The sequence below is a fragment of the Malurus melanocephalus genome, unplaced genomic scaffold, assembly GCF_030028575.1.
Source record: "Malurus melanocephalus ecotype Western Australia unplaced genomic scaffold, MMel_1.1 scaffold_79, whole genome shotgun sequence".
Lineage (NCBI taxonomy): Eukaryota > Metazoa > Chordata > Aves > Passeriformes > Maluridae > Malurus > Malurus melanocephalus.
The window spans coordinates 1604681-1632029 of NW_026623311.1; the positions used below are offsets into that span (position 1 = coordinate 1604681).

At 37.8% G+C, this 27349-nt stretch overlaps 1 protein-coding gene across 1 annotated transcript; it reads right to left on the bottom strand.

Moving 5' to 3' along the window:
• Window positions 1–5884: 5884 nt before the first annotated feature.
• Window positions 5885–7413, bottom strand: CCDC201 (coiled-coil domain containing 201). Its single transcript, XM_057367488.1, has 2 exons — window positions 6865–7413; window positions 5885–5971 (listed from the first exon to the last, which is right to left on the bottom strand). Exons 1-2 carry the CDS (start codon window positions 7411–7413, stop codon window positions 5885–5887), a joined length of 636 nt encoding a protein of 211 aa, XP_057223471.1.
• Between the last annotated feature and the right edge of the window lie 19936 nt (window positions 7414–27349).

The window sequence follows — 27349 nt, forward strand, 5'->3', positions numbered from 1 at the left end:
ACTGTGGCCAAAAAACTCCACCTGCTGCTGAATATACTAGTCAAGATCAGGATATATTGTTGATTTGCATGCTTGCATCTTTGTGGTATAATTGCCTATCCTACAGTCTTTAATGAACTTTTTCTCAGCTACCCAGAGGCATTCAGGATGCCCCACAGCACTTCTTTCCCCACCATTCCAGTTCCAGTACTTTTTTCTTCCTTCTAACACAATTRTAACACATATCCACATTAGCATAAGTGTTGTAAATACACGTTTTAATTACAATTGCAAGCCTTCCATCTGATTGCACTGTCTTCCCACTCATGGCAAGAAAGCTTTCTGCTGTAGCTGAGCAATGATTTGTGCAGGTTTGGGGTTTTGTGTGGTGTTTTTCTTCAAGAGGAGTAACAAACATCCATGACCTTTGTATGAATACTTTCATGCAACACCAATTAGATTTAAGTGCATGCCATATGATGCAATGAATTGCTTGTGCTCTCTTGTCTGGGAAGTATACTTTGGAACCCTTTTTACCTGGGGATCTTGGAATTGCTTTTTTGGGATCCAGTTCCTCTTCGAGTAAATTTGTCAGCCRTCCTGCCCATACTTTCTTTCCTGTATTTGAATTCACATCAGCTTTCAATACTATAAAGTTGAATTATTCCATTCCTAGGAAGAGAATCTTTGTTTTCCTATCTTAGAGGTGTGTGGTATTTCTTTTCCCCTATTATTGCTGGCAATTCCTCCTTAGGAGAAGATGTAAGCTTTAGGAGGATTATGGTACCTACTCCTAGGTGACTACAAGGGACAAAACTGCAATGACATGAAGAGCTGAAAGCACAAGATAGTTATAGAAAGACATGTAGAGGTAGGTAAGGTCGAAAATATAAAGTGGAGAGCAACAAAAGGAATCAAAATGACAACAGAAAGAAACAAAAAAAAAAGATATGAAGGATATTTTTTCCCTTTCTGTTGTTCATTTTTCCTATACAAATGAAGAAAATGGGAACAAAATCCCCACAAATCCACCAAGAAATAAATTACCACAGATGCAGRACAGTGAGTGACAGAACAATGATGCAAGTTCAATTTTATTTTCAATAAACACTTAGGCAAAGTGAAACTACTTTGACAGTAAACACTTAAAAGCACTGGCTTCAAAGTAAGCCTAGAGACAATGATTACTGCCCTGTGAGCTAGGACATTTGGTTTCAAGCTGTTATCTCAGAGGAGAAGATTTGAAATGCAATCTGCACTTCCCAGAGGTTTATACTGTGGGCTGCTGGAATTAAAATCAGATAGATACAACTCCACTCTCACTGCTGACCACTATGCATCTCCGTGTGCATGTATTTTTTCAGGGTGGAGTGGTGGGGCTTCTGTAAGTTATGTGAAGACACACATTGAGCAGATCCAGGAGGCTGGCACCTGTCAACTCTGCAATATTTGCATGCTCATAGGGACTAACTGCCGACTGTTAAGCACCATTTCATTGCATAGGAGCTTTTGCTATCTACAAGTAGTACAAAGCCTGAGAAAGATTTGGGCAGGGTGAGGGTGGCCAGCAGCTCAGGTCTGCATACTAAAGGAGATGGTGAGATCTGTACCTAGTTCAAGTTTTTAACGTTTGAAAATGTTACCCAATTGCTTCAACTGGTCTAACTTTTCTAGGTGTTGCTAGGCTCAGTGTTTGTTCATTTGTTTCTGGTAAGCTGGAAACATTGAAGAGTAATCTGTTTAAGGCATTGTGAATTGCATCGACAGATGGAGCTGAGGGAGATTCTTGTGCTTGTATGTCTTATAGAACAAAACACAGCCAAGTACAGGTCAGTCACATTGCTGTGTGATTTATTACTCAGGGTTTTGTCCATAGCAGGAATGTAACTATGTTGTAACTTAGAGGGAAAAAAATCTGGCTTTATTTAAAAATTTTCCACTTTTCCTAGTTATTCTAAAATTGTTCAGCTGTAATTAGCAAAGGAAGGACTTAGTTTCCCTTTGTCTATTATATAAATCTGAAATATGTTAAATATACATGCTAAACATTTTTCTCTTCAAACTGGCATCCTACAGAAGCACTGCAGCTGCACACAGCACTCCCAGCTGTCAATAGGAGTATTACCATTGCTTCAGTGGGAACAAGGCCRAGCTCATAAATCCAGGGTGAAAACATTTCTGTCTCTTCCCTCTGTTCTTGGTAATGTTTTTGTTGTTCTTCATCCAACATCATGCTTAGTCACCATCAGCAGGTAGGCCGTGTAATATCCATTCAGGGACAAGTGTACTGAAAACAATTCCATAGGTCAAGGTCATAGCTTCACTCCAAAAGGAAAAATACTGCCCTAAAAGAACACTCTTAATGGGAAGGCTGTACTGAACTTACCAATGTGTCCATGTTGCATTTGAAAGTCAGAASAACACCAAGGTTCAAGAACATGTTGTAACTCTGATTCACATTCATTCATGCAGAAAAAGGGCTTTTTATTTCACAGAACAGAATGTCTTGGGGATTATCTTCTTATAAGGATCTGGTCTGTGTAGTCCCTAATCTTTTTCAGCCTTAGTACCTGAAACCCATACTTAAGGTCTGTAATAATTAGAAAAACTTTTTAGATGTGTTGGACTCTACAGCTCCCTTTAAGAAATTTTTTTTTTAGTGTGGTTGTATTGTAATATAAATATTCGTAAAGAAACTTTGTGCATTAAGAGAAGCACTGACCAAACACTAATTTGCCGTTGTTGCCACCAGAGGATGWACATCAAACAACAGTGAAACTGCATGCTCCTAGCGCTCCTCCCCAAGCCTGTTCGTTTCAAAATATACATACATAGCATGACAATAAAGTAGTTGCATAATTTAAACTTAAAAATGTAATTCCAGTAGACTTGTGAGTCTACTGGAGAAATGAAAGCAAGTGCAAGCTCTGTAAACAAAATAAATACTAGGATTTTGGTTTTTGGTTTGTTTTTTTTTTTTTTTTTTTAAATTGAGCTTTTCCCCATGGTTTGTATGTATAGTATACCATACTTGCACATGGTATACAATAATGGCAGTGTAGTTTTATATAGAAATTCAATACATGCAATTTCACATTTTCTACCATCGTAATTCTATAAATGGGAGACAAGCCTTTCTTGGGGATCATCATTCACTAAAGTCTGCCCTTTTTAGGCCTGGCTGAAGTCCCTTTGGGATTTTTACTTGCAATTAACTCTTGGAACTATTGGTGTAGAGTGTGTGACAGAAGTTGGAAAACCCCTGAAGAACCAGTTGATTTTATTAATATTCTCTTGAAATACTATAAGCAGTTTTATGACTTTTGCAAACTCATGAGCACCTAAATTACTGCAAAACAAATGCTATATAATCTTTTGTATTTATTTTTAAACACTCTAGAGAGGAAATAGAACTAGTTTCCAAAATCATGAGGGCTCTCGGATTTTTGCATCTATCTACCTGATATAGCTTGAAAATCTGGAAAGACCCAAAGTCAGTTCTGTGTTACCACTTGGTACAATGTGTTTTCCTCCACTGAGGAAAGCCTTTGGGATTTTATTGGCATCAACTAATTCCATGAATTGACAGGGTGGCAGCCTTGTTCCCTGAAAAACTTTCCCATCATTTACCATGTTGAGAATTTCAGAATTTTTGCATTACACTTGGAACAAACCCAAAGATGTCTTAGATGTTAAGTAGCCGTATTCCCTGGATTCCTTTTGCATTTAATGTAGCCCAAAGCAGGGCCTTAGAAGGAATTTTGCAGCAACTGTACCCCTGGCCTCCTGAGATTTGGCACTTGTCCCAGATGACCTTTCTGCTGGGCCTAGTGTCATGGAGGGCATCAACCCAAGTAGACAAAGGTACTTTGTGGTATGACAACTAAGTCTGAGTTTTGGCAGACTGGCATCAGATATCAGAGGGTATCAGATGAGCAAGGAATCTGGCAGTGGAAAGTAGGCACTAAAGACAAAAGGTCTTTGTGTCTTACAAGGAAAAAACTAGAGGCCAGATTGGAGAAGACATTGGATGAAGACATTTGAAGACCAAGAAACTGGATCGGCAAGAGTCAAATGTGACTTTGAGAGGCAACACTGAGAAAGGAAAGCAGAAGCAATATCGAGACTTCCCAAGACTAGGATCAGAAGTCTGAAGAAGGAAAAACTGGAACTCACTATCTTAGAATGCACAAATAAACAAGAGGCAGAACTGGGYCATTTGGATTAGGCATTGGATCATACAGCCAGATGAATCTGTGCTTGTCCCAGGGGTAGAGGAGGGTTTTACACTAACCTTGCACTTGCCTGGTCTTAGTTCAGCCCCTGGCACAAATCACAGATACTGATGAAATGCCTGCAGGCTCAAGGGGAATAGCAGAACATCTGCAACCATGCCTATTTTATCTCAAAAGCAGCTTGGGATCTACACCAGCCAGGAACTCTCTGATTGCCAAAAGAACCTGTGGACACCAGACAAGCAGCCTGGGTAACACACACAAGCAAATACCAGAACACTAACTAAACATGAAACCAAGTGTGCATGACTTGGCTCATGACCTGAAGGACATCATCGCCTCACTGCCTGGCTACACAGAAAGCCAGATCTGAGGATAAATAAGGCTGTTCTCCTGAGAAAGTGAAGAATTTCTCTTCAGGAATCATTAGCAAAAACATCCTAATTCCTTTTAAATCCTGAGAGATGTTGTAAAAACCACAACTGCACTCTTAAATTTTTGAGTGCAGCACRGATGCTATTGGTTGGCCTGTCTCATACTGTTGGATTGGGACATACTTCTTCTCTGCCACCTTGGATGTGATATACTACAAGTTAGTGTGTGGGAAGGAAATGCAAAAGTGTCCGTTGCCTCCATTCTTAACTTGCAGCTTCTTTTGAATGGGACCTCTCCCCTTTGGGGTAATTATTTGAAATAGCTGCAAAACCATTATAAGCCAGGAAAATGCAAGTGCTAGAGCCACACAAGTGCAGAAATATGTGTATGTAGGTGGTAAATCTGTTCTGGATTCCTGCTGCTGACACTCCACGGGTCCCTTAGAAGTGATAAACTCTTCCTGTTTAATCTAAAGATTAAATACAAGAAAGCAGTAGGAACTAACATGAGCAAGCTTTTTGTATCACTTCTTGGTTGATGCTTCAGAAAGTTCCTTTGAGCTAAGTCATCATTTTGATCAGCTGCCAGGTAAGACACCCTTCTTGACCTCCATGCAGCAGCTCCAAAGAAAAAAAAACAAATAGAAAACCCATACTCCCTCAAAACACACAGCCAAGGATTAAGTATCTCCAATGCAACAGTGAGTTGCATTTACAATTTTAGGCTGAGACAAGCCCATTTTGAGCCAAAACTTCAAAATAATCTGCCATTACTTAGTAATCTCTAAAGAATGGCCTCCCTGCTTGGTGCCTCTCAGTATTTCCACATCTCTCCAGGTAGCAGAAAAAAAACATTCCAGATTGCATCAGCTTTGATTACCTTTTAGATGAAGAGATTCTCCTTTGACGTACTAGGATTACACTTTATGTGCCACTAGGACTTTGTCACTTACAAAACACCAGCAGCCTTAGAAGACTTGAATGCTACACAAAAGATTATGGCCAGGAGGAGCTGTGGAAGGATGGAGGATGATTCTTACACAAAGTTCCTCCCATCTTTGTTCTAGGCCTTTCAGCCATTATAAATGAACGTTGACTCGCATGTAAAGGMACTTCTTAATTTATACCTGATTTCTACATTTAAGAGACAAGAATGACAAGAGAAATGAACAACAGAGAAGCAACATTTTGGAAGGAAAGAGGAAGTCTAACAGGCACTATGATGAAGGGTGATTTATTGTAACTAGTCATTCCCATATCATGTGACAGCACTAATCCCACAGATAGCCAGCCCAATCAAGGTTCTTCTATCATCAGTTCATGTTTAGTTGCCTCCTCAATGTTGTTAAGTTGACGAAGCAGCCATTCCCTTTCTTTCTTTCTCTGTTATAAAAGAGAAAATATTATTTAATCAACTTAATCCATTCAGATGCCACCTTCTTTCAAAAACAATGTACACAGAACAGTTATGACCCAACTGGACTTGGATTGAAGTTTTCCACTTGTTTTAAGAAGTCTTTATTCTCAGAGCTGGCAAGTTTTCTTGAGTTTTCAACACACTGAAGAACAACATGGTATGGAGGAAAAACTAAACCAGAACAGAATTTGATGGCTTCACACTGACATAGCAACCTTCAGAATCTAACTCTGCTGCCTTGCTATCCTTTCTATGGGCTTTCCACAGGACCTTTGCTAATACTTAAAGCTTCAAAAAATTGAGTTCTTGTGCTCCACAAACAACCAAGACCTGCAGAACATGTTAATCTAAGCTTTCCCCAGGAGCCCCTACACCAGTCAAAAGGACTGCACACAAGATCCATTTTGTCATGACTGGAATTCTTCTTATAAAGCTCTACAATTTGGATTAAACAAAGAAAGGAGTAGATTATTTGTTCCTCTAGTTTGAGGTGACTTGCTAACATTAAGAAACTTTAGAATTTAAATTACTGGATTCTCCCCATTCTTAAATATCTTCTAAAGAAAAACATATTTAAAAAATACTTTCACAATAGGGTACATAGTGAGTCATACCAGCTCACAAGCTGAAGCAAATGCTAGCTTGGAAGTTTGCATGGCATCCCATCTGTGATTAGGAATTGTAATACAGAGTCTACCAGGATATGACCCAATTCATAAAGAGACATCCTCACTGCTAAAGTTGTGGGAATATTATACTTAGCAAACKATTCCCACTTTACTAGAAAGATCTGTGTATATTCAACATTGGTAGAAGCTTGCATAATGTAGCTATTGCATAACTAAACAAAAGCCATTACCTGGAGAGCCTTATCAATTTTCTTTTTTCTCATTTTTGGTACCAGGGGATCTTYGATCCCTGGTATTCCAGTAAGAAGCCATGAAGGTCCACTCTTGTGAGTCACTGAAGCTTCCACAGATGTTCGGGTGGAACCTTGAGTTTCTGTGTTTGGGACAACCTTGTGAGCTGGCTCTTGATTTGATTCATCAGAGGCCAACACAGTGGAAAGCCTCCTTCTAGAAAATACAAGCTGAGAGCTTTGGCTTTTCTCTTTATTTAGTTCTTGCAAATCAAATGCTGTTGAAAGCCTTTTCGGGGACCTATGAGGGAAGTATGCATCAACACGCACTGATGACACTTGAGATAATGATCTATTTAGATTTGACTTTGGCATTGGAGATCCATAAATCCTCTTTGTGGCATCTTGGTCCTTGATTGACTGATTTGTCAGATCTGTAAGAGATGGAGTTGTTCTTGAAAGCACTGAGTCTACTGGGGTGCTGTGTTTCACCATTTTCTTTTTCACAGATCTTTTAACATTCAGAAAAGAATCATCTTCCTCTGACATCTTGAAGTCTTGTTTATTGCCTTAAGAAAATAAGATTGTGTCATTGTTCACACTGCAAGAGATACAATGCCAACTACTTAATCAAATCCAAAGTGTTCCTATTTTCATGTCTACATTCTGTCTTTGCATGGAATTTACCCTTTTTATAGATCAGTGTTCAAGCATTTGGAAAAGCCAAGTTGAAAACAGAATATTAGAACACAGCTGGCCACACATCCAACACTAACTTCCCTCCCAGCTTCCGCATTAGGAGCTCCAAGTGTGCTAGAATTTTTAAAGCTGTTTCATTAATTGTAACATCATTAAGACAGTGTTTTCCCCTTCCAAGTATATAAATGATATATTTTTGGGGTTTCAGCTGCTAAAACTTTCTGTAGCTGAAAACTATTACATGGCACAGTGATTACCATAGTGCAGCAAAAAAAATCAAGTGTTCTAAAGAGATGTGAAGAGAACTGCTAGATTCACCCAGTCATCCTAGTCCAATCACCATTTTGTTTCTCTTAATTCCTTTAAAGGGGGCTCACAAGCCTCTGTTTCCTCTGATTTACTCAACATTTGGCTTACTTCAGCACCTAAGCTTTGATTCTAAAAAAATATACATCCTGTGCAAGTCTTTTTTAAACTAATTTTACAGTAATGGCAAGGTTATTTTTGCTGGTAGCATTATCCACATCCATTTGCAAACACCCAATAAAAAGAAACTCTACTTCTTACACTTACTACTTCTTGGGCAGAAAAGCCCGAGATAAAGATATCCAAATTTAGATTAATATCTCAATGAGGTGAGCAGTTAAGCGCTTCTAGCAACCATACAACTCATTGCTTTCAAAAGGTCAGATATTTCATGCAGGTTGATTGCCCCATATTCTAAGGTGTATAGAGATCAAGGCCTTGGAGGGGTAAGACAACAAGATTGCAATAAAGCAGGGCACAGGAAGACAGGGAAGTACACTTGCTAAAGTAAGAGGCATTAGTTCTCCACTCCTTGTCAGTGTTTTGCACCTGTGTAGGATCTAAGTTTTCCAGTAGAGTTTCACATCCATTTTGTGCTTCTTACACAAAGGAGGTAAGGGATACAGCACTCACTCTCTAATACAGCAGAAATCAGGTGGTTTGTGGTTTGCTTGGTTTTTTTTCCCTCCTTACAAAGAAGGAAGCATACTCCATAACAAGTCTAATTTGGATAGCCATTTCTTCTCTTATTTCTTAGTGCTAAATAATGTGACACATAAGCAGCACTCAGTCTACAGACACTGTCTTTTTCCTTTCCTGTTTAGACAGATTGACTTCCTTAAGTCTTTATCATAGAACCTTACTGGCAGTAAGCTTATATGATTAAGCTTAGAAAGGGAATAAGAAGGACTTTGCAGCTATCACTCCTCCCCCAAGCCTCAGTTATGTATTTTGATGTTTTTCCCTTCATCATTAAATGGCCAATTAAAAGCTATTTTGTATCTAAATTAGATTTTAACAAATGTTTTAACCAAAGCTTTTGAGGAAAATAACATTTTTTTAATTTCATATTTCTCTGCTTTAGAAAGATATATATAAAAAAGCAACAGATTTTTTCTGCTCTAATACCACTCTAGATAAAGGAGAGAAGTTTAAAAACAACAGAGAAATATAAACTATTTGAGAATGTCAGACTCTACCACAGAGAATGCATTTGGCAGGAAATTTGACAAAATAAAACAGACTTATCAGACCTACCAGGTTCTGATATCTTCTTTCCTTCCTTCCTTTTTAGGTAATCTGGCCTCAGCTGCCTCTTCACTTCTTATAGACCTGCTCACTATGCTTTGCTGCAGACACACCCTAATTAACACAATTCAGCATTTTTTTGAGTATCAGAAGTGCTCCTAACTGAATAAACTACTGAATACAAATCTAGGATTAATTAATCATAAAAATTAATCATAATCATTGTTATGAATAATTAATCATAAAAAAGGACTAGACAACTTCTCTATGTGCTATGTTTATAGCTATTTAACTTCTACTGTTTGCTGCCTAGTTCAATCACAAAAATACCCTATTGGTAACTGGCTTCATGTGGCTGCTTAAGACACATTGAGGATGTGTTGCAAGATGGATGTATGTTGATGGAGTATATTATCATCCTGATTTTATCTTCTCAGTGCTTTTCTTTCTCAAAAAAGAAATGGGAAATTAATGTTAAATCTGCCATGAAAAATCTCTTCTTTTAGGAAAAGAGGTAGTGAGAAAAAACCTGAAAAACTGTAAATTGCAGAGTGATTTTCATGGTGTTTGCAGCTAACAGCTAAGGAACAGCATTTTATCTTATAGCATGTGTTTTCAAAGTATCAGCTCTTAGATAAGAATTCCATTGTTTTGAAATGGCATGGTTCAAATGGAGGACTGTAATTTTTGTCAACAGAAAAGCAATTGGACTACATCAGTCGTGCTGAATTGCAAGTCAGCTGTGGTAGCTGACAGTAACCAGCTGTTATCACAGCTCCTTAGAGCAAGAACAGGTGTGAGGCAGCATGTGCACAAGTACAAGGGTAGCCCCTTTTGACAAAGCATGACCTGTGGATCTTTGAGCTAATCAGAGAGACCTAATTGCAGGGTGTCTTGGGTTGATTTTATGGTGACACTCTATTCCTATATTCAGTGAGCTTGTATGCCCAAAAGGTGCCTGTGCCTCTAAATGTGACCCAGAAGAAGGGGCAGGGGCGGCTGGAAAGGCAGTGCGGGCCKTTAAAAGCAGGCTGCCATGCTACTGCGGGCTTTTTGAGCTCAGCTTGGTGCTGCGGAAGGTCTGCTTGCTGCATGCAGGGGACTTACGTTGTTGCCGTTTACCTATCTTGGGTTTCTTAGCTAGGGAAAACATCTCTCTTTGGACTGCTACCCCTTCTGTGACTGCTGTGATTTTCTGGAGCAGATCGGCAGGGCTGCGGTCTGAGAACCAGGAGGCAAGTGCCGACCAGCTGGGCACCGGCGGGGAGAAGCCGCACTGCTCTGTCTCATCCCAGTCTCAGGAAGAAGCCAAGCCAGTGACAGAAAAGCACACCAAACCCTCTGTTTCATCCACCGTGAGGAGAGGACTACCTCCAGGTTTTTTTCCGCTGTTGCCAGAGTAGCCAGGTGGATTTTTTTTTTCTTTTGTTTCTTTTTTCCCGGAGACAGGAGCCTCACCATCTTTCTCGACCCCAGTGGCCGAGTGGCTGTGGAGGGAGGGGGTGGCGTGCGTTCCTGGAGTTTTAAATATCCAACAGTTACTCATTCTTAATCTGTGTCCTGTGGGCAGCTTGTTTTGTTAATAAACTATTTTTCTCTTCACTTTTGCCCATACATCTATTTCATATTGGCGCAAAAAAAATCTCAAATTTTTCACTTCAGAGGAAACATTTACCCTCTTACGTTTCTCTCTGAAAACATTGTATCAAACCAAGACACAGGGCTTTACATGGATGACCTGCAGTTGTAGAGTGCATTTAGTGCAGACAGAGGAGCAAAGCACTGATCTTGAAGCGATTTGAAGTGTTGGTTCCAGGGAGTCTGGGCATTTCAAACCTAATCATAAACCACTCTCTCTTGCCACATTAATAGCTGCACTATGAATAGAGAATTGGAGCTACCAGTTCAATTTTTAGAAGTCACAATCTGTCAGTATATGGGGAAAGTTTCTAGGCTTAAGTTATGTGCCCCTAAGGATCTGAAAGAGAGCTTGAGAAATGGAGGCACTTTACGATCACATGGATTGCACGAGTAAACATCTTAGAAATAAATAGTCTGTCCAGGATCAGCTATTTATTTTCTAAACTCCCAGGGGAAGTTCCTACAGGAATATTTTGAGAACTAAACAAAAACTATTTTGAGATACTTGTGGCTGGGCAAAAAAAGAAAAAAAATTCTCAGTCCTTTATAAACATAAGACCAACCTTTACCTCACTGTGAATATTTGTAGTTAGCTTTCATACCTTGTGGCTGGGTGAGCAAACCTACCAGGTCAGCCATGCCGTGCCTTGCAGAGCGCCTCAAGCCAGTTCCTTATATAGTACAGAGCAGAGTGATGTCTTGATGTGGTGTCGCAATGTTTGTGCTGTCCTGCTGTATCATCGGACATAACATGTCTTCTCCTGGCAAGGCAGTGATGYAAACAACACTGAGCAGCATGAACCTGCATGAGAAACGTTTTTTAATGCTGAGTGAAATTGACATAATTTCACTGGACCCCTTCAAAAACTTATAGCATTGCCTCCCAGCTGGTGCTTGGCACTCCTCGCTTTGCTTGCCCTCACTTTTTAATGTCCTTTTCCAAGGTACCTTATAGTCCATGAGTGCTGTCTGTAGCTGCATCGTCTTTGTCTGCCTTCCGTGGCCTTTTCTGCAAAACTCTTAAAAACAAGGCTTTTCTAAAAATCCTTTACTTGCTGTTTTTTCTAGATACTTGCCAAATATTCTCAAGATACAAATGATGAGATTTGCAAGCTGTTCTTGCTGTTAATAATGGTTTATCTTATGTCCTACAGATTCATCTTTTTATCAAGTGGTGGCAGGATGTTATAGAGAATAAGAAAGACATAACTATGCAGAGATAAGACAGAATATAGTACAAAATTATTATAACCATGCAGAGCTCAGCATCTACAGTAATGACATTACCTTCGTCTCAGTGTATCTGTAGCCATGTTCCAGATTTGAACAGGAAACACACAAGCCCTGAGTTGAATGACCCCTTGAAAGCCTCTTGCATCTTTTAAGGAATGACATATACTGTGTCCTGCACTCATACCTCGTCATTATGAATAATTCCTTTTCTAAATGTACATTCCTTAGAATGATCATCTTCATCCTCAGCATTGTCTACATGATATTTTGAGAAATAACTTCATAGGTTTGGATCCAGACTTTTGGCCTATATTTATTCACCATTCCTCTCATTTGYTGTGTAATGCAAGATGGCACTCAATTCTAGAAATATTGTTAAGTATCTCCATATGTATTACATAAAACCTCCCACTGGTTTAGGTTTATGCCTTGAAAGATTCTTCTGTTGATGTCATTTTAGGAGATAATTTAATCTTTCTAAATTTGTTCCAAAAATACTAAACCTACATGGGTTACTGCATTCCCTTAAATAAAACATTAATTCTTAAAATTTTTGCTTTAAAAAACAACAAAAGTGGGAAGTTTAATAACAGCACAGTGTTTTGTTCAAATTCCAGCCTTTTCATTCCAGTTCAAATACATTCATTCACTTCCAAAACATGGGATTTGAGTAAGCTTCTTCTGAAAAGGACAAAACTGTAATTATTTTTCAGTTTAATAAGGAATAGTATAAATAGAGGGATGAAAATGGACACCTTTCCCCCTTTGTCTTCTGGTTTGTTTTGAGAGACTGCAATTCTTCAATTGCTGCTCTTTTAATTTCTTCATTTCCCTCTCTGAGGATGTCGCCAAACAGTTCTTCTGAAGGRAACTTGTATTCTGAACCAATCCTTAGTTAATAGGCTTCCCTAACATATTTTCTTGAATTGGATATGTAATTTTAGTTTGTGAAGTCACAAATCTTGCATAAGTCTCAAAGCTAGGTGCTCTCCAAGAGCTAGATGCAGTCCTTCCAGGGCAGAACACTATGAGTCCCTCTCCCTGCTCTTGCAACTAGTCTGAGATTTTTAGGTGTAGAGAGTGATTCCACAAAAGTACATAATAACAAATAAGAGGTGGTAAGAAAGGGCTCAGCATTCTACTATGTGGTGACCTGTGGTGGGATGACCTGTGGTGGGATGACCCTTGTTTGAATCATTAGAACAAAGAAGGAAGAGCCAGAGGAAGCATAGAAATGGTGGTGAGGAGCAAAAGGAGAGTAAAAAGAAGGAATTAGGAGAGAGATAGAAATGTGAAAATGCTTTCCTAAATTTAGAATCATTAGAAAGAATAAATTAGAAGAAAGATAAAAGGAATGGCAAGACAAAAGAAAAATCAAAAGGAAAGGAAATTAAATTGTTTCCTAAGTGAATTAGAAGACTTGGGTTTAGATTGCAAGTTTATGGATAAAACTCCATAAAAATGCAAATCTGATTCAAGTTCACATAAACTGTTCTTCCTGTGTCTGAGTTTTATATATAGGCAAGACAATCRGGAGTGCTGTAAGACTGCTGATCAGCCTGAGCTCCTTAGTGAAAATAGGAATGAAATATTTCATTTGTTAATGTGAAGTCTAAAATCTGCAGGGATCCTTATCATGAACAAATCTCTGCAGAAGAGTGCCTCCTTTGGCACTGGAAAACATTATGGTACAGTGGGAAAATGTAGAAGAGATTCTGTCCCAGTAAGCTCCTTGGGCAGCCAGAAACAATGAAATGGAAACGCCTGAGTACTCTCTGTGGGCTTTATCTCTGCAGGTCCATGCATCTGCACAGAGGAAGCGTGGAACTTTTCAAAAGCACCTCAGTACTATTTCCACTTATTTCAGTATGAATTACATGTCTGGGCATCACTGAGAATCCTGAGTTTGTGACAGGGTGAACAGTGGGGACAAGCATTTTATACATGTGTTTGGAAGACACTTTAGAGTAGAACAGAAAAGACGAGAATAGAATGAAAGGAATAGAATATTTCAGTTGGAAGGGATCTTCAGTGTTCATCCAATCCAACTGCCTGACCGCTTCAGACTGAACAAAAGCTAAAGGATGTAATTAAGGATATTGTTCAAATGATTCTTAAACATTGACAGACAAAGGGCATCAACCACCTCTCTAGAAAGACTTTTCCAGTGTGTGACTACCCTCTTGGTAAAGAAATGTTTCTTAATGTCCAGTCTAAAGCTCTTCCAAATRAACATGGCTTTGAGCCATTCTTACATGTCCTGACACTGGGTACCAGGGAGAAGAGATTGGTACCTCCCTCTCCCCTCCCCCTCTTCAGGAAGCTGTAGGGAGTAGTGAGGTCAGCCCTCAGCCTCCTTCTCTACAAACCAGACAAAACCAGTGTTTGCAGCTAGCACGTCTGCCCACCCCTTCACCAGCAAAATCTTTGCTGAAACCTTCAAAAACCAAGGACTGTATGAATCCTTTGTAGTCTATTAAACAAACTTTTTGGTGCCTGAAAAGCATTATGCATGAGCTTACTCTCCAGCAATTTTAAAGTTTTTGCCTTTTGGAAGACTGTCTTCACATATAATTTATGGTGGTAATGGGGAAATTGCACCTTTGGAACTGTTGGAGGTTCCCATTCTTTAAGTGTGACAATGACTGTTTTTCTGATCAGAGGCAAGATCAGAGTCTTTGTCTGCAGTGTCCAGGAACAGACCTATGTATGGCATAATTTTCACTCCAATCTGATCATAGGAGCACCTCATAAGGAATCTGAGAATAAGGCTTTAGGGAATCATGGATAAATAGGTTTGGAGATTTTGTAATCTATCAGGAGAAAAAAAGGTTCAAAAACTAGCAATACACTGAGTAATGATGAGTGCTTCAAGTTATATATTTCTACTGGTTTCACAGGTCGAGTCATAACATGACTGTTATGACTCGACCTGTCCAACTGGACAAAAAATCTAATTTTGTGCATTCAAAACACGATCTTGAAATATTAACTGGGAACCCTTATTTAAATGTTTAAATAATCTTCCATAGGATTCATTTCAATAAGAGTTTGAGGAGCAATGAGACTTGGCTCTTTGTCTCTGAGCTGTTTCAAATAATCTTAAAAGCTTTTAATATGGGTGTTGATGTTATAAATTTTTCACTGAGGTCCACCGATTGAAGGCAATTGCAAGTAATATTCTAAGAACCCAATTTTTTTTCCTGTTTTAATGTAACCATAGGACTGAAGAAAAAAGTTCCTCAAGGAACATAGTTTTACACGTTATAGACAGGTTCAGTGCCACATCCTCCCTCAGTTTAGACCAGCTCTGCCCTCAGATGAAGTGCTTGGCATCTGTGTGAAAAGAAGATTAATTTATACACATATAAAGATGCTACAATATTAAGATCAATTATAAAAGCATAAGGCATTAAAAATTGTTGCCTCTCTTTGTTAAACAAGGTTATAATACACAAGTAGCCAGTCTAAAACCATTGTGGGGGATATCAAATCAAGAAAAATTAACTTTTTTTAATACAGAAACCTGGAGGATAGTATTTGACTTCACAAAGTCTAATTACCTTTGTAGTAAGAAGTAAGATATACTTTAATAGCAGCAGAGGTTATTTACCTTGATAAAATCAGTGTGTTACCACCTGCCTTTGTAATTACATCAATGATTCGTCTTCATTATATGCTTATCCACTTCAGTCTTACCAGAGTGCCACAATGTGCTCTGTGTGCATATTGTTTATTCACTAGTCGGTGTCCTATATACTTTCCACTTGTTTCTACTCCCCAGAAGTCAGTCTGAGTTAATGTTCAACGGGGCCTTTCCTCTGTAAGTTGCTGTCTTTTCTGATACAATTGCTCCTTTTTAATTATGTTGGCAGAGCTGCTGAGGAGCACATAACAGTATTGCTAAAGTTCAATAAACATACAGAGTAACTATAGAGTTTGGGGGAAAACAGTCGGTGCTGCTTTCATGACCTTTGGCAATAGCATGAGCCCAGTTTGGCCAATGCCAAACAAAAGTCTAGCTTCAAATCTCTCAGCAACCAGAAAATGATGGATTAGTTTTACTTTATTACATCCAGTAATAAACTAAAAATGCTGTGTTTGTGCAGTGTAGTAGTGTGGCCACAGTACATATATTTCTGAGTGTACTTCTGTGCCGGAGGTAAGGCCAGGTGACTATAAATGGCTCTTTCTTATTACATTAAAATTGTGGAGATGAATGTCCAGGTGGTCTAAGATAAGGGAAAGTTAATTAATTCATCAGTGTTCCACTGACTTATCAGAGCACTTCTGACAGGGAAGATCATCTGCTTCGTGTGTGATAGTGTAGTAATTTMTATGTGGCACTGCCTCTATGAAAGGCATCATTGGCATCTTCAGACTGTGCTTTGTAAATGGAAAAGTAAATATTCTTGATAATAATGACTACTTCTTCATCACTTCTGCTCCTTCTGCTTCTTCCTTGCTAGCTCTCTATGGCTAAATCTAATAACAGTTGACCAATACCTAGTTATAAATACAGGAGCAGCACAAATTTGAGAGACTYATATTAATGTAATATTAAAAAACAGTTTCTATTCTCTCCGCTTTGAGCCTGGAAACTGATGCAAACTACTGCTGAAGTTGACAGTAGAAATAATCTGCACAAGACTGGGTATTTAGGGTAAGATCAGGACTCTTACGTAGCCTCACTATACCTCAAGATCCCCATCCTTAAATGCTCTCGACAGTTCAGAGGGTTTAGTGAGAGCCAAAAATGTCACAGACAATCTCTACTACATGGTATACTTTACAGTTATGGCTCTTTCTTTCCATCAGAATGGCCCAAATAAGAATATGGTCCACCATTTGATATCTGCATAATTGTTTCCTTCCACTGAACATCATGTTCTGCCAGCAGAAACAGGGCATTAGGTGACCCACTGCTCTAGGGAATGGCTGCAAAACTGGAAGACTTTGACATAGATACAATGGCAGTGCACCAAGGTACACAGTGGACAGTGTACACAATGTTCTCATTTTCCCTTCTCCCCTTCTGCCTGTTTGAAATCGACAATATCCTCTGGTAATGTTTTTGGACAAATACCTTAGTTTCAGTCCTGGGTGCTTTGGACATGCTGTGTAAATGGTGTCTCTCTGGAATTCCTCATGTTCAAAAGTGTTACCAGAGAATATAAGCAATCTAATGCTGATACTGCCTCATTCTTTAAGCAAAATGAATTCTCGTACAGTCTCTGAAGGGATTCAGCTGTGTAATGGGGCATGGCAGAAAAATGTTTCCAAGTAATGACCTGAATCATTAATCCAGAACATACACTATCTTGTTAACATATGTATCTGTGAGTGTACATATTTTATACACAAGTATATATAGCTCTGTGTGTATTTGTGTACTTAAAATCCCCCAGAACAGCACTGGAAGGGCTTCATATTTTAGTATTAAGAGAAAGCCTTAAAATACCAATGTGGCAGAATAGATACAATGAAAGGTGAAGGACATATTTGCAGTTTATTTATGTCCTTTGGACTTCAGTGGAGTTATTTTGATTTACACTTAGGAAGGCCTGGCATACTGCCTTTCAGAAGGGAAAGGCCAAAAAATGGATATATTACGCTTCAAATACTTCTCGCTGGGCAAGGGCAAGCCAAGAACAGTTCTATCACACTCCCTGTCAACACAGTAATTCTGCACAATTCCCTCTGTGCTCTCTAATCTGCAAGAAAAATACCTRGAGAGACTTTGTCTAGCATTTGGATTAAAATCGCTTGCATCTGAGCCCAGGCTGTTATGCATCACAGGGGATCCTGCATTTCCACGTTGTTTTAGGGCATGGATGGGAATGAGGCACCTGAGCACCTGAGCACCTGCTTCTGCTCTAAACTGGCCAGATGGGAGACTGTCATTTGGAAATGGTGCAATCAAATTACTTTGAAGTATTCAAGTTTAGTGCCTTTCTTGTGAGGCATGTTACCTGATAAAACATTATCAGTTTTCAAATCAATTTTAAGTTAACCTATGCAATTTTGCACTCAGGTTGGCTCTCTATCTTGCACAACATAAACTGCCTACAAAACCTACACTCAGCCCAAATTGACCAATAATTTCTGCCTTGTGAAAAGGGAGAGATGAGCTTCCCCTTGCCGTCTTCTGGCCTAAATGGCTGGTATTTTGCTGGTTGTTTCCTCTGCTTGTGCAGTGAATGATACACTTGGCCCAAGTAGGCTTCCACTGTGGTCAATGCAGACAATCAACAAGACTCACAAAGAAGCTGAATGGTTCCCATGAGATTCTTTAGTTTAAAGCAATTCTGAAAGCAGAATAGCAGCATTTCTAGAGTCATGTTTGTAGCCTGAAAACTGAGCAACTGTAGCTGGACCCTCTGAGTTGCAGCTTGGTATAGAATAATGAATGTAATTTAATTTAAAAGACAAAAAATAATCCCAATCTCCCCCCCCCACCAAAAGCCAAACCAAAACCAAAACAGCAAGCTCAAACAACTGTTTATTCAAGCAATTTTTTCCTTTATTTTTAATTAGAGTCCAGAAATAATAATAGTGCAAACACTCAGTATAAAAGTTGCAATAAGAAATTTACATTCACATATAACATTTCAGTCCATTCACTTTTTAACATAAAAATAGGACAAATATTCAATTGCTCTTCTCAATTTAACAATCCTGAAAAAGACTGGAAGATACTCTACAATAATATATTTACATAAAAATAGACCCGTATTATTAATGCAAATCTATCATTAGAAGTCACCCAGTGTTAAGTTATTGTATTGTACTATGTATATACATATATATATATATATATATATATAGTGTGTAGCTATAAAGATAAAAAGATTATTCATAGATTCAGTGGGCTATAACAGTTGGAATAATGACATCTGGACTTATTAGTTCATTCCTTAAAGCTATGACTGTTTATTTAACTTATGTAGATATTTATTTTGTGATACAGTAGGCCTCCCTCTGGTCCCTTTGAAGTCACTGGTGACACCTCATTTGACATGGCAGAGAAACAGACATTGGATAAGGCCTAATCTAAAAATTTACTAACTGTTGAAGTTAATATTTTCATTAATTTTACTAGGCTGGAAACAAGACTATAAGTTCCACTGAAAGCTTTTATGTCAATGAATATAAAGAAGAATACATTTGGTTTTCCCATATGCCTACCTGATGCAAATAATCGTTTTTTCCTTGAAATCTAAACAAATATTCAAGTTAATTCAGAAGTAATGCAGAATTTGCTGCAAATATCTGCAGGTTAAGTAGCTGGTCAGATTCCTCTTGCACAGTCTCAGTGAATGTTTTGATTCAACCAGCCTTATAACACTCCAAGCCTGTATCTTTCCTCTCTCTAATATTTTAATTAAGGGTGGTATCCAGACACAGACAATATGACTGCTTTTGAAAYGGATTGGCATGTTTCCATTAAACTGCTAGGGAACATAAATCAGGCTACCCCACTCCTGCTTATCTATGGCTCCTCTTCAGGCCCATGAGCAGAGACACTGCTCTGCTCACTGCTGGCAGGCTGAAGCCGTATTGCCCAGCTTGCTGCCAGCTGCTTGTGCCTGCGCTCTCACCAGAGGGTATGTTTATGTGCCCTTTCAGGTTTGCTGTCACATGTACTGCTTCCTAACCAGATTATGCAAAGGTATATCTTCTCCCCTGAACACCTAATATATAAAAAAATCAACTTTTTGAAAATGTATTTTCTTTTTGAAAAGAAGAAATTTGACAACTGTGTGACAGAGGACCTACAGAAGGATGTGGTAAAGCAGGTTTGAGTGGACAATAAACACCTCAACAAAAATATGATGACACTGAACAACTGAAGGTGACTTAAAGGTAGAAGGGGCAATAATTTATTGAGAAGCAGTGTTTTATGAGCTGTAGGTCRTATTTTTGCATCTAAAGAAGACTAATGTTTTTAATTAAGAGGCAGGTAGGTATGTATAGCCCGTTCTCCTCTTATTGATATGGTATTTGTTACATTTAAATATTTATAGGATGCTTAAAATTATGAATAAGCCTATGATGGACTCTGTCATCATGTGTAGGCAGACTGATTTTATTTGTAGAATATATACTCTGTGTGGTCTTTTGCTTCCTATCTTTGGCTGCTGAACATTCATTATAAAACAGTTTTAAATCTTTTCAATTAACAGATGGGAAAAATGCTTAGCCTTTCATTTCCAAGCAGGACCTACGTACTTATGCCAGCAGGGCAGAAGTTAACCTCCCGACAGCAGAGTACAAGGACTTACCAGCAGGAAAAAATCCAGAAAGATGTCACAAGTTTTAAAGACAAGGATTTTAAGATATGGGTCAAATTTGACTGAATTTGTTTGAAACTGTGAAATGTGTGCATTACTACTGTTTTGCACCATTATCCACATTCTATTCCACAAACAATGATTTGCACAGACAAACTTACACACGAGTAAATTATGGAAAAGGAGTAAACCAAGATGAGGTTTTAAACCTCTGTCAGAATTTCAATGAAAATCGTGTCACTGTTCTAAGACTCTCTGTATTGAGTTAATTATACTAGGAATTATAGCTGGTTTTGGATTCCGGTGTTTAGACCAGTAAGCATTGCTTTCATTCTTACTGTATTCTGTAATATTTTTCAAAGCTAACTCTGTGTAACAACAAGTTGTTCAAATGCAGAACAAGTTGTTCAAATGCAGAAAAGAAACTATCCATTTGCTTTGTCTAAATTCACTTTTGTGCAGACAATGATACTTGCAAATGGGAGCAAATTTTGCAATTGCTTTACTTCTTTATTTTTCCTTATTGAATTCTAGTAGTGTTATCGTAAAAAAGCAGGAATTCTAAGTGGAGAAGGATCTCTACCACAGCAATTAAAATATAATTATCATTAAGCAATTTTGATGGCACAAGTAATTAATTTTCATTTACATTTCATTGAAAATTGTTGATGTATTGCTCAAATGGCATTTGAAATATAAGAACAAACAACCTTTGTACCCAAATGCACTAAGGTGCAAAAGCCATGGGTAATCACCTAAGTAACTTCAATGTGCCAGCTGAAGCTTTTCATAACTGATACCACTACAGACAGGTCTAGGATTAAAGCAGAAGGTTAGGCACTTGAAMGTAAGATACAATAGTGTCCACAACCATAGTAATTAGAGCACACTTCAGCCCACAATGAGAATTATTTGTTAGCTGTTTTGCCACCAGCAGGCTAACCTACATCTAGCCAGCCTGACAGAGCAGTTACAAAGTGTTCTGAATCGTGTGCTACATAAGCTTGTTCTGAAGAGGCGATCAACTAGTTTTTTAAAAGATGCTCCAAACTATCCGAAATTATTTTCTGCAGAACTCAGCTCACTGTATGTACTGAGCTTTCTAGGAAACCTATTCTTTATGTTGGACCCACTTATAACTGTTTATGTCCTCCCTCCACGTGCAATTGGAGCCCTCGTTGCATCCACATAGTGGTACTGATAGTAACCAAGGCAGGAAAAGAATTAATAACAAATCTTCACAGTGATGCAGCACTTTTTATTCTTTCACTTTTATGCAAATGTGCCATGTCTGATGCCACAGAAGGCATAAAACTGGGATCCTAATATAAAGAAGCAGATACTCCACGGTGCAGTAGGGCACAAGAAAAACCAAGTCCTTCCGGCTCATACACTATGTACATTAACCAATGCTATTTCAAATTCCAAGGTGTTTCTTCATGTTAAAAAAATAGGCATTAAAGGTGATGACCCCCAACTATTTCTAATTCCTGAAATTCTGAAAGTAGTTCACCAGGAGATMATGAATATTTTTGTAAATGTGAACTGACACAAAACCTCAGAAATTGATTTGGCCATGCAATTAAACACAAGCCTTAATTTTCTTGCGCTACAAATCTGTTTAAGTACTCCCAGTTCAAATATACCTGACCTGTCCAATGTCACTGAGAGTGTTACCACTGACTTCAAAAGAGTACTGACTTTTCACCTTTTTCTTTCAACAACTGCTATCTCACAAGCTTCTTTTTTTGTTATTTTGTACTCTTGCTAACTTTGCCCATTTTTTTTCTTCTTTCCTTCTTTTTGTCTTTGCACCAATCCGATTGTAAGTCACATCAAGGCCACCCAAGCAACGTGATATTTTGAAGAGGAATTAAAGAGCAACAGACAGCCACTCCCTTATATGCACTTTTTCCATTTTTTACATTAGTATATTTATTAATGATTTAATTTGGCCTGAAAACTCAGTTAGAGATGGCATTAAAAGGAACATCGATCTAAAAATAGCTTTACAGAATTCTGGAAAAAGCCAGTCATAAACAGAGTTGGCAGTGTCCAACACAAGCAGTGTCCACATTGTCATTATTCACAACAATTATACTATACTGAGATATAAACCCCACTGAATTTGAGATGAGTTAGTTTGTGACTGTCAGAAACCCTCAACTACTGTAGTGAGGACAGTCATGAGTACAAAGTAGTGTTTTTTCTACGTAGACAACAGAGATATATTGTATGAACCTGCATCTTAATTTAGGATGACAAAAGTACTTGCAGAAGTTGTACTGCTYAGTTAAGCCTACAGCCACCTGATTAAACAAATTAACAGAATTTTGAGTCCTATCATAAAACTAGCTCAAATTGTAAAATACAAGTCCTTATTCAAAGCAGAAAGTATTCACAGTCCACACCCTTTTCCCTTTGCAACAAGAATCAGTGTTATGCTCCTTCAATATTCATCTATCATACAGCAATTATGCAAGTAATTTGAGAAGTAATCCTGAGTTCTAGTGACATGGATATGACAACTTTAAAAATGAGGCATGGAAAATACCTTCAGCATTTAAAATTTTATTCAGCAGCTTTATGGGAAAGATAGAGGATTGGATATTGATTTCTGATTCCTATGTCACTAGTTGACATGAGCCTTAAGCTGCGGGTTCAGCTGTGATGCCTAAGGGAGGCATTCCTGTAAGCATAAGACCAGCACAGAACCCACATGGCTCAAAGCCTGATAAAACCAATGAACTTTCTCTTGATAGTTCAATACTTTCTGTTTAGCAATAGAAACTATTTGGAAAATGAGTCATAAAATCTGACAGAAATAAGGCAAAAAATTAATTTTATATATATATATATATATATACATACATATACATACATAGCTATATGTATGTATGTATCCAGGAAACCAACCTATTTGAATTATTTACTTTTCACATACAATAACTTATTATCGCATTAGAAATATACTCTGGGTAACGTTCATGGGCCAAGTTCATCTTTGCCATCCATAGTATTGCACCTGCATACAGCAATGATGGATTTGACACCTGGTCCTTCTTGATGACAATACTACATCAAATGCGGTATCAGAGAATAATCATTGAATGTCAGATATTACACCACTTTGAACTAGAATATTAGTTTGCTTTTTATATTACAGTAAGTAGTTTATTGCTTCTAATGACCAGAAGGTACCTTACGAAGACAGCTTAGATGTTGATAACACTTTTCATACACTGTGTTATGGACCTTGAAACACTGAGTTTGGCAGATCACAATCATTAAGTTGTTTTCCTTCTTTATTTGCTGTTTGCATTTTGATTTGCTGAATGCACATGCAACCAGTGATTTACGTGTGCCAGGAATGATATGTCAAAAACATTTAGAAAAACTTACTGTTTTATTTTATTGAAGTCAGTCATGAATGGCATGCAGTAGATTGCAAGAGAAACCAAAAAGACAGCCATTTTCAAAGGATATATAATCTCCATGCACATGTAAAATATCTCTTACAAAAATCATTAATTTTTGTTAAAAGTGTGCCTTTTGCCTCTTTTTATACAAGTGTACATGCAATTACCTGTCCAAGCTAAAACTATTTACAAAAATTCATAGTACAATACATCTTTTAAAGTGAATAAGTGAAAGGCCAACGTTTTCTGTTGTTTTGTAACACTGTACAAGATTAAAAATAAGGCATTATAATACAGGTTTATCACAAATTAAAAATATGTTGGTTTTCACTGTAATACAAAACTCTAACTTGAAAGAACGTTATGGCTAAATAGTCCTCCTGCTTGGGCAGAACACATAGAATCTGGACTTGCTGATATAAAGAAAATGCATTCTTTCTACTACAAGCAGGAATCCAACACAGGAAAATGATTCATGCTACTCACTAATGTGTTCAGACTCTTCAAAGCACTGAAATGGCACAGGTCATACATTTACTGTTTCACTTCAAACAGTGACACCCAACTACTTTATTTTGCCTCATGGACAAATTACTGGCAAAAGTGTGAAAGAGATTTAGGTGCATGACCTACTCTTGTTTACAGTGCTGTAAAATATTCAGTTCAGTATTGACATGAGACRTTGCTATAACCCAAAGCAGAACTTGGCCTATGGAAGTTCAACTCCTGACCTTCACAAGCATTCAAACTGGTGATTGCTGCAGGTGTTGTGGATACACAAAGGATGCAAATTCAGCCCTAACAAGCTGAAGCTTTTGACTCTCACTCTCACTTACAGAAAGCAAGGGAAAATTTGTGTGTGTTTTGGTAACAAGGGAGTGTCACTTGCCACAGTAGGAAGCAGCTATAAAAAAATATGCATTTTACAGGCTGGGTAAAATACCTTTCTAATCAATGTAAATGGAATACATTTGAAAATATCAGCCAGTAATTCAATGGAATGCCAGTTTGCAATCTCAGCAGAAAATAATTCTAAAATAATTTGAAGATAAAGGGAGTACTGGAACACTYAGAAATTAGCTCCCAAGACTAAAGATCTGTGATACTTATATAAAGAATTAAAGATTTCAGTTATTAATATTATCTGAAAGAGAAAATGTGCAAACTGACATGAAATACTGTGCTTACTATTGGCAGACAGCACAAACCAAAATAGCATCACTTTATTGTATCTGTTAATTGTTTCACGCTGCTGGCTGCACAAAACAGTGAACAGAGGTACATGAGGCTATTCTGCCCACAAATCAACAAGTTAGTATCCACAGATAAACATTGGGGACTTTTGGTTGCTGTGGGGCAGACCCTTTGTGGGGTACTCCTTGATGCCCAGGAAAAAGTTGCAGCACCGGACCAGAAAATTAATATACACAAGACAGGAAATACAACTGCATGTAATGAGATGGACACAGAACAAATCCCACAGAAATCCAAGGAAATCCTTCTGATGATTTTCAGGGATATTGGAGTGGGCCACATACCATCCTAGGTGAATTGCCAGTAAAATTTTGATTATAATCTTTTCTAATTTAGCAGAAAATAAGCATTTGTGGGTTTTTGGAAGTATTACTTCCATTATTTTCCCTCTCTTTCCATCTGTAAAACATGTTAAACATGTCAAAGAATGCAGAAGAACAGAGAGATTAAATATGTCATTTAAAGGTGTCACACAAGAGCTGAAATCAAACAAATGCAGACAGAAAACGAAAATTATATGGATAGGGAGGGAAAACACAGCTTCATTATATCATGATTTCARTGGGCATTTAGCTTTCCTTGTTGAAACGGCTGCTGAATCCTGCCTATCATTTTTATATGGTATTTGRTTAATTTGTGCCTGAACTTTTTTCACAACTGTGTACAGCTCAGTTTAGGACTACACAGTAATAWATAGTTTTCCCCATAGTAAAACAAGCAACAACAACCATAAAAAATATGAAAAACACTAACGATAGGATAATGATGTTAATGATAATGAACTTAATGAGAATGATRTTAACCTGGTCTATTGGCAGGTGTCCTTGCCTATGGCAACAGGTCCCTTCAAACCAAAGCATTCTATCTATCTATGGCTTTAAGTCTGAAAAGGAACTCCAAATACACCATCATTGATTCTGTAAGCCATGACATACACACCAGCTTGCCTGCAGTACCAACATGCCATCTGGGTCCACTCAACCTGCGCTGGGAGGCACAGACCTCCTGCAAAAGTACAGAATGAGAACTGATGATGGACTGTGACTGTCTGGGCTTTCCCATTCACCATGGAAAACATTCTTACAAAAGTTGCACGCCTCAACTCTTTGGCTGTTGGAAAAGAGGATCAGGCTTGGAAAATCTTTGGACTAATTCTACTTAATTAGCACCTGGTAATAATTTAAAATGTTAACATGAATGATCTAAATTTACCTTGCCACATGATCTTCCAGTGACATTGCCAGGCTGGAAAAGAATCTGGGAAGGAGAACAGTCMCAAAAATATCAGCAGAGGGGACAATTAATTTGTGCTCACTGTCCATTTAGTAATAAAAAAAAAAAAAATGGCCTATATCTTGAGCCTAATAAAAAGAAAAACAAAAAATTTCATTGCAAGTTTTCGGTGGGTCAATGAGTGTCTGGTTGATGTGTTCACATGCTGCCAGATCTACTGCTAGGATCTGACGATGCTTTTAGTTTATTATTATCAGTGAAATGATACCAAATTCACAGATTCAAAAACTGTGTAGCACTGGCTCTTTGAGAGTGGAACTGACTGATTAATGCTGTTGCACATAATGATTCCCAACTTGGTTAAATATTTAACTTACACATGTGATGATTTAGTTCTTGTTAACCTGCTAGAAAATAACTATGTGGTATGCTTTACATAAATACCACTTATTCATTTTAATTATGTAAATAGTTGTTCCTTTAGATTTCTATTCTCTACATGTATATTTTTAAATGGTTTTGAATGCCTCAATCCATAAATAAATTATTCTGAAAGAATATCTGTGAACTGAATAGCTCTTAGGGAGACAAAGAAATGAAGTGACTTTCTTCAGATCATTCAGGGTGCATATACCCTGTACAGTACAGTTAGGAAGCATTTCTCAGGTTTTTATAATCACCTTAATCCTAGCACTACCTTTGCCAGCTTTGTAATGAAGCACCTAGCTGACAGAGTACATAAAAATTAATCTAAAACTCTGGTGAAAACTACTGAAGTCCTACTATAGCCTGATGTGGAGAACAGAAATTATTGCAACATTCCTTTAAGCCTTGGTATCTGCTGACATAGTGCTGTCATGTTATGTCACTTTCAAATAAATAATTTAACACAAATACTTTAATACATTTTAACACAAAGCAAAAAGGAGAATCTCTCAGAACCTTCTTTCCACTGAAATCTATAACAAAATAGGCCCACCGAAGGGAAATGGGACATCTATAGTACAAAAAAGTTTTCTGTTGTACAATCTGGACAACTTCTGCATTCTGGAGTGGGGTTTTTAGTTTTGTGGGTTCTTTTTGTTGTTTGGTTGGTTGGTTTCTTTTGTTTTTGTTTTTTTTTACTTTTTTTTTTTTTTTTTTTTTTTTTTTTTTTTT